Below are 13,733 nucleotides of genomic sequence, written 5' to 3'. Positions count from 1 at the left end.
CCTAATCCGTTCCAATGTTAATCTCAGACTAATTTCGAAGTAATATTTCAATCTATTCAATTTATTAGATTGTTAGGTTGCAGTGACCTATTACGAGTATTGTTAATTTAAATAAACGTATAATACCTCGTTTATATCGACAGAATCATTAAAGTAAACAGAGAGGGCGTAACAACAACTCGATTTCACATCCCACAAAATTGAAATAAGCCTTTTTAAAAAATCTTAGTAATGCGATCTAAAATGCTTATTACTATATTTTTTTTAATTTTTATGGTAACTTATACCATTAGCTTCCATATTAAGCATAAAACTGGTTTGTTTACATTTTGCTCTTACGCCCTTCTGAAAAATCGTCCTAGAGTTTTGGACGACCCAGTGGGAACTTGGCCTTGATCCCAATGCTCTGTCGCAGATGTTACGTGATATTTGTTATGGAATATTCTTTGTTTGGGGGCCATTCATAAACAATGTTGTTCGTTTTTATCCCTGATCCGCTGATACGTCTAAAATTCATTTTTAGTTTTTATCTTGTTACGTGACGATATTCGATATCATTTATGAACGGTCCCCTGGTGATATATTTAGAGCAGACAAACCAATGAAAAATAGGATTGACAGGATTTTAGTGCGCTTTTGGCGCCTTGTGTCACATCTTCATGTTTGTTATACATAGGACTAAGAATACCAAAGCATGTGATGTGATGACCGGAAGATTAGAGAAGCAACTCCTCCCGTTCCCCCCAAGCTAGATTTTGTTTCAAGACATTAGAATAAAAAATCGAATTCAACTAAATTACAATTTATTGACACTTAATCAATATTTTTCACACCTGAGGAGTTGCCAGCTCCAGCTTCACATTGATGTTCATTGCGGTAAGCTGTGACACTAAAAACCTAAAAATGTAGGGGATTTCCACATATCCTATGTCGCGATCACTACGACAGAGCCTGCAGGTAGCTGGCGTACGTTGCGTTTCCGTCGTATTTGACGCCACCTTCTTTGTGATGCTACTGATCGGTCCAAGCAGCGTACCACACCCTTTGCAAACCAGTGTGGTAATCTTGTCGGAACCATGGAACAATCGGTCCTGTAGCAAAAATGAAGCTCCATGTGCAATCAAAGCATCTCGTTCCATTTCACCAAACCGCACACCGCCACCCCGCGAACGACCTTTGTTCGGTTGGTGAGTTAGCTGATCTAGCGGGCCGGTTGAACGAACCTGCCACTTGTCGGAAACCATGTGCCGTAGACGTTGGTAATGGACAATCCCGAAAAATATGTCCGCCTTCATTTCACGACCATCTACTCCACTGTACATCCGTTCGGTTCCGAAGTAATTGTATCCACTAGCCTCCAGCAGACGCCCAAAGTAATCAATTGCTGTGTTGTTCTCTGTAAATCGGAAGGGGGTCGCATCGTGAACCAACCCATGGGAAGCACCCGTTTTCCCTGCCATCGTCTCTATCATCATAGCAATTGTCATTCGCGAAGGAAATCCATGTGGATTAAAAATGATATCCGGAATCATTCCGGACTCAGTGAAAGGCAGATCAATCGCGGGCCACTTTTGCGAACAGATTCCCTTCTGTCCGGCTCGAGAAGCAAACTTATCGCCCACGTTCGGGTTACGTACGATTCGGTACGTAATGACGGCTCGTTTCGGGCCGCTGCCCGAAATAGCCCCACACAGTTTGATATTGTCCACAACTGCCTGTTCTTGACCGTCAAATTTTACCACGTGGTAGGTATGGTCATTCGTGTCGAAATAACAGTAGAATGGGTCTTTCTGCGTCAGCAGAGCGCTTCGAAACGGAAGCCCGTCGTTGTCCAGAAAGGGTTTCAGGTGTTCGTTGCGTGGATCACGAGCAAAGAAGCTGTCCCCTTTCAGCTCGATCAGTTCATTTTTGTACACCGTTCCGTGGGCGAATCCTCGCTCGAAGGCTGATTTGTTGATAATCATTGCGTCCTCCATGTCGTAACCTGAAATATACGGAATGATTGTTTGCATCTTCTGAAAGTTCAGTTCTTACCTGTATAAGAGATAACGGCAACCACCGCATTCGTCCCCATAGCATAATTGTCCAGATCAATGTTATCATGATGAACGGGTCGGAACAACGGCGTAGCTGGCGTTTGCAGTCGGTAGAATTTGGCAATACACTGCAGCTGCCAGTTGTGGCAGGGAGTTCCCATGGTTTGTTTTCCCATCTGACACTGGTACATGTTACGCGGAGACTGGTTGCAGTCGGGCATCGGAATCAACATTGCCAGATTACTGAGAAAGGACGTTTTCGATAGTTCCATGTGAGTGGTCACTTTTGGATAGGCTTCGTCCGGCGTGATGCAAATATCCATGTAGACCTGTTCGAACGTTCCGATCAGTTCAACTTTGTTCACAAACAGGTTAGTCACAGGTCGGACCATGCGTGCTGCTCCTACAAATATATACAATCCTGGATACTGGCCGCCTTCTTTTGAAGGGATTAAAACGATTTCCGTAGTATTGGGAATATCCGTTCCTTCGATTTTCAACAGACGAAGCTTATGCACGGCTTGAACTGCAATGTTTTGCGGAATACGGCCAATAATTCTACCTTCCAACATTACTGGATAACTGTTTTTAGCTTGATTTTCTTCGAACGACAGCGAGTTCGCGGGAAGCATTCCGAATCGTATCAGACACTGTTCGATGTTGCCCACTTTCACCGGATCGGGACTACCGGATACGAGACAGTCGGAAGTCAAGTGATTTAACAAACCACAAGGAGTTCCGTCTGGGGTATGAACTGGACAAATGAACCCCCACGCATCTGGCAGCAGTTGTCTCGCTTCGGTAGTTCTCATCGTAACGAAGAACGAACCACGGTGGACTGCTCGGAAATGTGACATGTACCGCATTCGGTTGATGTTTTCGGCAACTATCACTAGACCAGAGTCCTGCATTAGACCCATTTCACTGGCCTTCGGAAGATTTCCAGTTGCCAAAAAATTTCCAAAGGAGCGATCAAAATTTGGAGTATTTTTACAGGCCATAACTACGTCGTTCTGCATCACAGGGGTGTCAGCGTCGTTACAAAGTTTCAACAGGTTGAATTTCATTCCATTTAAGAATGAACTAAAATGTTCCCGTAGTAGCTTCTGATAGAGATGACCACCCAAGAGCAGTTCCTGCATCATCACACTGTCGGCGCCTTCGGTTTTACAACGACCTTGAGCCGCGGTGAACAATTTCTGCATCATCAGCACCAACAGATTGAATTTGTCCAACTCGTTGTCCAGGTGGATTAGGACATAGGACTTCAGAAGGTAATCGGCAAATTCTTCGTTGCTGTACCAAGACGGTAGGAAGACAAGTTTCGAACGGAATACATTTCCCATGTAATTTTTGCACTCAATTTGGTTGTGAATTCCTTCTTCGTGTAGCTCTCGAAGCATATTCTGTACGCAACTAAAATTAAAAATTAGAATTGAATCAAGTATCCAAACATGTGAATACCTACTGTTTGTAGTACTGATCATTCTCGAAACCTGCCGTTAACTGCTTGAAGATTTCGTTATCAGTGTAGCTGGAAAGTGCTTTAAGTAGCATAACTATAGGTACAAACGTAAGTGATTTGCGTATCGAAAACATCAGCTTTGCTGTCCCATTCACGAGGTAGTGAAGTACATTTTGCTATCAGAAGAAATAAACCAATTAAATGTCTGATAAAACTCATCAACTAATAACCCTATACCGTAGATGTCTGATCCGTCCTAACGCATCGAATTATAACTCCCGTACTGGTGAAATCCTTCCCGCGGTCCTTCCACGTGTTCCTATTCAGAGCAATCGGAAAGTTACGTCTTGTCATAATCAACATTCTGATCAACTTTTCCAGCCCGTGCACGATAAAATGTCCACCCCATTCATCCTCATGTTCGCCCCGTTCAACCAACTCTCGCGGTGACATCCCATACAAATTGCACGCTTTAGATCGCAGCATCACCGGAACCAGACCAACATCCTTGGTAATCGGTGGCTTCGGTTGTCCATCCACGTCCCAGTCCACCACCACCGAACACATACCGGAGTAGTTTTCATTCTTCTGTCGGCACTCGGACGGGAATATTCGCTTTTCCCGGACGTTTATTTGGCCAAACGGAACCGTTGGTTTGGTAATTGAACAGCTCGAGATCCGCAGCAGGATTCGACTTTTGTTCGGTAGTTCGAACTCGACTGGGTCTAAATTTCGAATAACATCGTCGATGCCTTCTTCCAGCATGTAATTGAAGGATTCTATGTGTGGTGCGCCAAGGTTGGCAAGAATCTAAAATATAAACCCGGTACGCGGGATAAGCGATTAGAGGTTATTTTTTCTTACGTTATGCTTACCTGGTTTTGATGCTTGGGAATTTCGCGAAACTGAGGTTTCGAGTTAGTCAACTCTGGTAAATGTTTCATATTTTTAAATTGAATGAATTTAATTATTCTATTAAACAGGAAAATAATGTGCTGCTAACTCCTCGATTCAAAATATGATTTTCGTCGCACACATGCCGTGCACAAGCAGAGCAACGAACGAAAGTGACAGATTGGAAGTTTGTGTTTGTGAGAACACGAATGTAAACAACTGGCAAGGCAAGGTTTATTAAATAAAAGGTAGCATATGTTTTGCCGTGGTAACGCTCGCATAACGCCTCTTCCAGATATAATATGGGAAATCGGGGCAGATCGATATACGGACCGCATAAAAAGGCATACATAATAATTTTATTATAAAACTATCTGGAATCATGATTCCCCGTCTATCAGAACATAATAAAATGCTCGAAAATCCTTTAAAATGCACATCATTATGATGAAAGCAGCACAGGAAACAGAGGTTTATCTCGAACGTTGAGTTGTGTGCAAACTAACGGTCTATTCAAAGGTAGAGAAAATCGGGGCAAGATTTGAGTTTTAGACGCAAGTGTTCTAAATTCGTATTTTTTGCGTTAGTATGCAATACAAATGATTAAGAAGATATTTTTCATTTGTACCTTCAAAAAGAGACTGTCAGCATCGTACTGACCATAAAATCTGCCGCGACAAGGTATATGAATACCAAGAAAATCACTATTTATCCGTTTTTTCAGTCTTTGCTGAGTGAACAGTCTTGGTGATTTAGTATAAAGGGTGTTAAGATCAAAATTTGGTCAAACAAGAACGCGAATGAATCATCTTATCAAATTTTTATAAAAAAAGAATTAAATAGTTTTTTGCTGATGTACAGTTAGTATAAAATAAAGAAAAAATATTCTGCTAAGCCTCCAGTTTACCAAATCCGAATTACAGGGTCTTTCCTTAAACTCCTATCATCCGATTCTGTGCAGCCACCTAGTCCATTTTGCTCGCCGTAAACTACCAATTTACCTCAAACTGCTTCTCGGTTCCAACAGTTTTCCGGTTCTACTTTCAGCTTTCTGTTCCACATGACGATCGCCAAATATTTTGCCATCGGGCGGAGCTTTTGGGGGGTTCGTGTTCTTGGGTACCACCTGCACATTGTTGGCAACATGCAACTCCATGACCTATTTCCTATATGGTAGGGGACAAATTCGGCCAAAACAGCATGAAACAATCGTGTAGTTGGGATATGCAAGTGTTTTAACAGAAATTTTATCAAATATTTACACAAGTATCTTACAACTTATTTGTTCAAACATGGATATTTGGTCTTTGTGATTATAGCTTTATTGAGTGTTACGACTGAATTTCGGATGCTTTTCTCACAGCAAAATCGAAGCTTTCTCCGCTTGAAACTGCTCAAGCTGTAAATGTTTTTAATTTAAATAGTAACAAGTCAGTGATGGCATGTTGTTTGGCTAGGGTTATGGGATACTTGGCATCGTATGTTAGGAAATCACTATTAACTACACGAAGTATCCCGTAGTATTGTAGCAATAAGGCCCGCTGTGGAAAATGCGGGGAGAATCATCTAGATGATTCGTGCAGTAAGAATGCTGAGAAGTGTCCTTACTGTGCAGAGAATCTGCATGATATCTCGGCATGTCCCGCGTACAAACTACGCGGGGATAAACTAAAACGTTCCCTTGCTGGACGATCCGAACGTTCTTTTGCAGAAATGCTAAAGAAAGCTACACCACCAACCTCAACAAACATCTATGCTCACTTGCCTCCTAACGAGGGCGAGGCTGATGACCCACAAGAGGGAACATCTACTAGGGCGCCTAGAAGTTATAGGAAGAGGAGGAACATTTCCTCTCCTAAAGTTCGTTGTAAAGGCCAGAAGGTATCCCTTGACGGGACTCAGAAAGTCACATCTATTGGAAGTGTTGCAACCAAACCGAAGCAATTAGCTCCTGGTCTCGGAGGATTAAACTCAGAGAAGGAGTTCCCAGCACTTCCCGGAACATCAAAAATCCCAAGTGTTCCTCTGTTTCAGTTCGAGAATAATCGCGGCACTGGAATTATCAAACTCTCGGACATTGTGGACTGGATAATAAAAACTTTCAATATCACTGATCCTATTAAAAGTCTGTTGTTAGCCTTTCTCCCTACAGTAAGAACATTTTTGAAGCAGTTGACTGCTAAATGGCCCCTCCTTTCAGCGATTGTATCCTTCGATGGCTAACTCATCGAACGAGGTCACGGATTTGATCACTGTTCTACAGTGGAATTGCAGAAGTATCATCCCGAAAATCGATTCCTTCAAAATTTTAATAAATAATTTGAGTTGCGATGCATTTGCATTATGTGAAACTTGGTTAACTTCCGGCATAGATCTCAACTTCCACGACTTTAATATTATTCGCCTGGATCGAGATACCCCCTATGGAGGAGTGCTTTTGGGGATCAAAAAGCGCTATTCCTTCTACAGAATTAACCTTCCCTCGATAACAGGTATTGAAGTTGTCGCTTGTCAAGTAACAATCAAAGGCAAAGATCTTTGCATAGCTTCCATATATATTCCCCCCAACACCGCGATTGGGCATCGCCGGCTACATGACATCATAGAATCCCTGCCTGCACCGCGACTAGTTTTAGGCGACTTTAACTCTCACGGTACGGAATGGGGTTGCCTTTATGATGATAACCGTTCCTCTTTAATTCACAATATTTGCGACAACTTCAACATGACAATTCTAAACACGGGTGAAATGACACGGATTCCTCCCGCACCAGCGCGCCCAAGCGCATTAGATTTATCCCTTTGCTCGACCTCGCTAAAGTTAGAATGCGCGTGGAAGGTAATCCCTGATCCCCACGGTAGCGACCATCTGCCGATCGTAGTCTCAATCAATAACGGCTCAAGGCCATTGGAAACAATCAATATTTCGTATGACCTCACACGGAATATTGATTGGAAGAGTTACGCGACCGCGATATCCGTTAAAATCGAATCCACTCAAGAACTTCCTCCGGAGGAAGAGTACAGGTTTTTGGCTGGCTTGATTCTCGACAGTGCGAATCAAGCTCAGACTAAACCAGTACCCGGCGCGAACATACAAAAACGTTCTCCCAATCCCTGGTGGGATAAAGAGTGCTCAGACGTGTACGCAGAGAAGGCCGCCGCGTTTAAGACCTTCCGGAACGACGGGTTACCCGCTAGTTTTCGACAGTACGCGACGTTAGACAAGCGAATGAAGAGTTTGATGAAAGCCAAAAAACGCGGTTATTGGCGCCGGTTCGTCGACGGATTAACGAGAGAAACATCGATGAGCACTCTTTGGGGAACAGCCCGACGTATGCGAAATCGTAACAGTACTAATGAGAGCGTGGAATATTCAAACCGTTGGATATTCGATTTCGCCAAGAAGGTTTGTCCGGATTCCGCCCCGGCACAGAAGATCTACCGCGCCGCGTCCCGTCACGATAACGCGAACGAAACACCTTTTTCTATGGTGGAGTTCTCACTTGCTCTCTTGTCGTGTAACAATAAAGCTCCAGGGCCAGACAGAATCAAATTCAACTTGTTGAAGAATCTGCCAGACTCTGCCAAGAGACGCTTGTTGAACTTATTTAATAAGTTTCTTGAGGCTAACATTGTCCCACACGATTGGAGGCAAGTGAAGGTCATCGCCATCCAAAAACCAGGAAAACCAGCCTCCGACCACAATTCGTATCGACCGATCGCAATGCTATCTTGTATCCGGAAGTTGTTCGAGAAAATGATCCTATCCCGCCTCGACAATTGGGTCGAAGCAAATGGCTTACTGTCAGATACACAATTTGGCTTTCGCAAAGGCAAAGGGACGAATGATTGTCTTGCGTTGCTCTCAACCGAAATTCAAATGGCCTATGCTAGTAAAGAGCAGATGGCATCAGTGTTCCTAGATATAAAGGGGGCTTTTGATTCAGTTTCTATCAACATTCTTTCAGAGAAGCTGCACCAGCATGGTCTTTCAGCGACTTTAAACAACTTTTTACTAAACTTGTTGTCGGAAAAGCACATGCATTTTTCGCATGGTGACTTATCGACATCACGATTTAGCTACATGGGCCTTCCCCAGGGCTCATGTCTAAGCCCCCTCTTATACAATTTCTACGTCAACGACATTGATGAATGTCTTGACAATTCCTGCACGTTAAGACAACTTGCAGACGATGGCGTGGTGTCTGTTACGGGACCCAAAGCTGTCGATCTACAAGGACCATTACAGAATACCTTGGACAATTTGTCTGCATGGGCTATTAAGCTGGGTATCGAATTCTCCACGGAGAAAACTGAGCTAGTTGTATTTTCTAGGAAGCGTGAACCAGCACAACTACAGCTTCTATTAATGGGTCAAACTATAGCTCAGGTCTTCACAGTAAAATATCTAGGGGTCTGGTTCGACTCGAAAGGTACTTGGGGATGCCATATTCGGTATCTGAAACAGAAATGCCAGCAAAGGATCAACTTTCTTCGTACAATAACCGGAACGTGGTGGGGTACCCACCCAGGAGACCTAATTAGGTTGTATCAAACAACGATACTGTCGGTACTGGAATACGGATGCTTCTGCTTTCGATCCGCCGCGAACATACATTTCATCAAACTCGAAAGAATTCAGTATCGTTGTTTGCGTATCGCCTTAGGGTGCATGCAGTCGACCCATACGATGAGTCTCGAAGTCCTGTCGGGCGTTCTCCCGCTGAAAAATCGATTTTGGGAACTCTCATATCGATTGCTCATTCGATGCGATATCTTGAACCCGTTGGTGATTGAAAATTTCGAAAGGCTTGTTGAGCTCAATTCTCAGACCCGTTTTATGTCCCTGTACTTTGACTACATGGCGCAAAATATTAATCCTTCTTCTTACAATCCCAACCGTGTGCATTTCATAAATACTTCTGAATCTACTGTTTTCTTCGACACATCCATGAAAGATGAGATTATTGGAATTCCGGACCATATACGCCCACAAGTGGTTCCAAATATTTTTTATAATAAATTCCGAGAAGTCGACTGTTCTAAGATGTTTTATACTGACGGATCAAACCTCGAAGGGTCCACTGGCTTCGGTATTTTCAATCAAAAGTTCACCGCCTCCTACGAACTCAGTGACCCTGCTTCAGTTTACGCCGCAGAACTAGCTGCTATTCAGTATACCCTTGGAGTCATTGACACATTACCCGCAGACCATTACTTCATCGTCTCGGATAGTCTGAGTTCTATTGACGCTATTCGCTCGATGAAACATGGAAAGCATTCCTCGTATTTTTTGGGGAAAATACGGGAGCTACTGAGTGCTTTATCTGACAAATCTTTCCAGATTACCTTGGTGTGGGTCCCTTCTCATTGCTCCATTCCGGGCAATGAGAAGGCGGACTCCTTAGCCAAGGTGGGTGCCATTGAAGGTGACGTTTTTGAAAGACCAATTTGCTTCCACGAATTTTTCAGTATTACTCATCAGAGAACCCTCGAAAGTTGGCAAACCTCGTGGAGCAATGGGGAGCTAGGAAGGTGGCTACATTCGATAGTCCCTAAGGTATCGACGAAACCTTGGTTCAAGGGGATGGATGTGGGTCGTGACTTCATTCGTGTGATGTCCCGACTCATGGCGAACCATTACACGCTGGATGCACATCTCCGACGTATTGGGCTCGTGGAGAGTGGTATCTGCGCTTGTGGCGACGGTTATCACGATATAGAGCACATAGTCTGGGCGTGCACCGAGTACAGTTCCGCCAGGTCTCGGCTTATGGACACCCTCCGGGCCCGAGGAAAACCACCCAACGTCCCGGTTCGAGATGTGTTGGCAAGCCGCGATGTCCTCTATATGTCCCTTATATACACTTTCATAAAAACCATCAATATCCAACTTTAACTGCCCCTTTTTCCTTATCATTCACAGAAGCGCTCTCTTCCACCTGTACCATACACCCACGATGGTTTGATGCGACTCCAAGGCGACACAAAACATCCCTGTCGAATGAGCCAACAAACACGGGACCTAAAGCACGAACATCACACGCACAACTCGAAATGTAGCCGATCAACATCTGAGCCGCACTACGAAATCGTCTGGAGAAACCCCTGCCATCTCGAGAACGACCACCCGGCGTCCCAGTACATGATTCTTCCTGATGAAGACCACCCTGATTCTGTAATCCATCCGTTGATCTCCCGAAGTCTGAAACTGAAATAATGTTCTCCCCCTGCCATGTTTGTCCACCCTACTTCCCCTGACTCTTATACACAGAAGTAACACCCCTTCCCCCCCCCCCCCCCAAATATCTTCATGAAGCATTTAGCTCTTCTTGCCTTTTCTAGTTTTAACTATTATATTATATGATCTCGTTTAAAATGCCCAACTCTACTACCACGTAAAATAACTCTAATTAATGTCTCCGAATCTTTACAAAATTTAATCACGCCCTCTAATTATTTCTACTTTTAAGATAGTCGTAAAAATTTTCCCCCTTAGTTAAACATTATTTGCTCCAATAATCTCATTGCTAAAAATGTCAAACCGTATTGCCATAAAAACTAAATGACCCCTCTAATCTTACGAAAATTATACTACCCCCTTGTGTATATGTATAGCTCTAAATTAGCCTTAGTTTAATTTCAAAAATCAATATGTAAACCCCTAGTTTTAAGTAATTTAAAATGTAAAACAAAACAAAATTGGCACCTTTAAGCTAACGCAAACCTGCCTTATCAAATAAACGAATTGAAAAAAAAAAAAAAAGTATCCCGTAGTCGTCCATTACCGGCGTCAGCTTCATAAGTGGACTTGTCTTCTCCAAACGTTTCATCTCGGATTTGTCGGCTTGAGCGTTGTGCTTTAACGTCGAAACTTCGTCCGGATATTTGTCTGATTGCACTAACGCCTAAAGAGTACGCTCTGCTTTCTGCAACTCGGCTGTCGTAAGTGCTCCTTTCTCGACTGGTCCCTTGTTGCAACATTGTTTTAAGTTGAACACAAAACGGTGAATGTACGCAACACTCCGCAGTAGACGTTTCCATTTAGAAAATTTTTCCAGATTCAGCAACGGTTTCGTTATAAAATGACTAAACACATATGCTGGTCTAAGTTCTTCCTCCGACTCCTTCGTCTTTTTCGTCGTTCTGCAATCCTTCGGCCACTCTTGTTGATCATCACATAAGAACAAAGGTCCAATCATGATACGGCTATCTGATTCAAACGATGGACCTCGTCCCCATTTTGTGGGTTCGTCAGCGACGTTGAGTTTAGTGGGGACCCATCGCCATTCTGTAACCGTAGACATAGTCAATATCTCGCTGATACGGAAAGCAACGAATGGTCGATAGCGACGTGGGTCAGACTTGATCCAGGAAAGGACAGTCGTGGCATCACTATGAAGGAACGTCTCTTGGATCTGTACTGAATGGTTCTCGACGATTGTTTTCCTTAACCGCACTCCTATCACTGTTGCCATTAACTCCAAGCGAGGGATTGACAAAGGTTTCAGTGGCGCCACTTTAGTTTTCGATGCAACTAGACAGCAACGTACTCGTTCTCGGTCCACGATGCGGAAATAAGCACACGCTGCGAAGGCTTGTTCACTCGCGTCGACGAAAATATGCAGTTGTAGTGATCGGTAACTGACCGGATCGTAACCGGGAAAGTAACAACGGGGAATTTCAACGTGATCCATCTTCCTTAGGACCGTTAACCATCCCAATCAGTTCTCGCTCTCCAGACATCTTGTATTAGGATTTTCCCATGGATGACAAACGCCCCCACCAGTCCCATGGGGTCGTAAATACTCATCACCAACCGCAGCATTTCCCGTTTGGTGGGCTCTACTTCCCCTTCAATCAGCGCGCGGACACTGTCACTGTAGTTCAATGAAAAGGTATAAACATCTTCCTCCGGCATCCAGACTATACCCAGCAGACGTTCAACACTACATTCTCCAACAAATCGCTTCACCGTAGTTGGATTGGTTTCTCCGATCCGCTCCATCACGGTGCGCTGGTTGGAAATCCATTTCCGGATTATGAACCCAGCAGCGGCATGAACTTTTGCCACCTCTAACGCCAACTCAACAGCTTCATCAGGGTTGTCGAGACTATCAAGGTAGTCGTCGACATAATGTCTTTCTTTAATCGCTTTAGCAGCCCTTGGGTAGACTTCCGCATGTTCATCTGCATTCTTATTTTTCACGAATTGTGACTGTGCAGGAGAACAAGTTGCACCAAAAATTGCAACGCCATCACCATGACATCCATCGGCAAATCCGGCGAGTCTCTCCATTTGTATAACTGTGCGCTGCGATCTTCCTTTCGAATAACTATTTGGTGGAACATCTCCATTATGTCTCCACAAATGGCCACCTCTCGTTCGCGGAATCCAAACATTACCCGCAGTAATGGTGCAAGTAAATCTGGACCGCTCAAAAGCTCCGTGTTCAACGATATACCTTTCACTTTAGCTGCCGCATCCCAAATAATTCTAACTTTCCCCGGTTTCTTGGGATTTAATACGACTCCCAACGGTAGGAACCACGAACGTCTTGGGTCGAACTCATTTAATTCTGCCGGAGTCGCTTTGTGTGTGTAACCCTTCTCCTTCATTTCAGCAATCTGTCGACGCACGGTGTTGTATAGCTCTGGATCTCTGCTAAGCCGCTTCTCGAGACAAACCAAACGTTTCTCTGCCATAGATGTACTATCTGGAAAATTCACGACATCACTTTTCCATAGGAGACCGGTTTGAAATCTACCACTGTCAGTACGTACAGTTGTTTCCTCCAGGATCTTCCGGGGTCTTGAGTCTTGCTCACTCTCCTCTTTCGAAAAGGTGGTAATCCCCAAACTTTCTAAGCCAAAGAACTTTTGGACATGGGCGTGTAGATCATCATCGGCTGTTCTTGCGTTGATATGCATCTGACGGTGAGGGAATCGGTTGTTGTTTCCCCGTAGGCTTCCGTATACAGCCCATCCAATGCGTGTTTTAGTTGCGATCGGTTCACCGATACCTCCTTCCCGCAGTTTCAGGGTGGCCAGCAAGTGAACATTATTCACCCCAATGATCAATCCGGGGTTTGCAGCTGTGAAGGTTTTCACTGGAAGCCCCTTGAGGTAATTGAAACGTTGTTCCATCTCGTAGAAGTTGACCGTTTGTTCTGGTAAACCTAAGTTCTCGACCACATACACTTCAGTTGCCTTATACCGATGGTCACAACCATCAGCCGAAACATTCAAAGTTACTTGTTTTGTGGACAGGTTTTTTTAAATTCCACCTGTCCAGTGGATACACAAGTCCTCGACCTTCCCTTCGAGACTCAACG

At 44.0% G+C, this 13,733-nt stretch overlaps 2 protein-coding genes across 2 annotated transcripts; both read right to left on the bottom strand.

Moving 5' to 3' along the window:
* Positions 1-797: 797 nt before the first annotated feature.
* On the bottom strand, positions 798-4,533 carry LOC131686135 (DNA-directed RNA polymerase I subunit RPA2). Its single transcript, XM_058970304.1, has 5 exons — positions 4,377-4,533; positions 3,739-4,311; positions 3,505-3,677; positions 2,035-3,452; positions 798-1,984 (listed from the first exon to the last, which is right to left on the bottom strand). Exons 1-5 carry the CDS (start codon positions 4,443-4,445, stop codon positions 828-830), a joined length of 3,390 nt encoding a protein of 1,129 aa, XP_058826287.1. The 5' UTR covers positions 4,446-4,533; the 3' UTR covers positions 798-827.
* Positions 4,534-11,306: 6,773 nt separating this feature from the next.
* Positions 11,307-12,095, bottom strand: LOC131681207 (uncharacterized). Its single transcript, XM_058961915.1, has one exon. It carries the CDS (start codon positions 12,093-12,095, stop codon positions 11,307-11,309), a length of 789 nt encoding a protein of 262 aa, XP_058817898.1.
* Positions 12,096-13,733: the final 1,638 nt, after the last annotated feature.

Source organism: Topomyia yanbarensis, chromosome 2, assembly GCF_030247195.1.
Source record: "Topomyia yanbarensis strain Yona2022 chromosome 2, ASM3024719v1, whole genome shotgun sequence".
Taxonomy (NCBI): domain Eukaryota; kingdom Metazoa; phylum Arthropoda; class Insecta; order Diptera; family Culicidae; genus Topomyia; species Topomyia yanbarensis.
The sequence above is the reverse complement of the archived record's forward strand: the minus strand, read 5'-3'. Positions and strand labels throughout refer to the sequence as shown.

Excerpts from the sequence above, each read along its gene's own strand:
- LOC131686135 (XM_058970304.1), bottom strand. The coding sequence starts at position 4,445 with ATGAAACATTTACCAGAGTTGACTAACTCGAAACCTCAGTTTCGCGAA. Across the intron at positions 3,453-3,504 it reads AATGATCAGTACTACAAACA|TTGCGTACAGAATATGCTTC; the intron begins GTAGGTATTCAC and ends TTTTAATTTTAG. Across the intron at positions 1,985-2,034 it reads TGCCGTTATCTCTTATACAG|GTTACGACATGGAGGACGCA; the intron begins GTAAGAACTGAA and ends CGTATATTTCAG.
- LOC131681207 (XM_058961915.1), bottom strand. The coding sequence starts at position 12,095 with ATGGATCACGTTGAAATTCCCCGTTGTTACTTTCCCGGTTACGATCCG.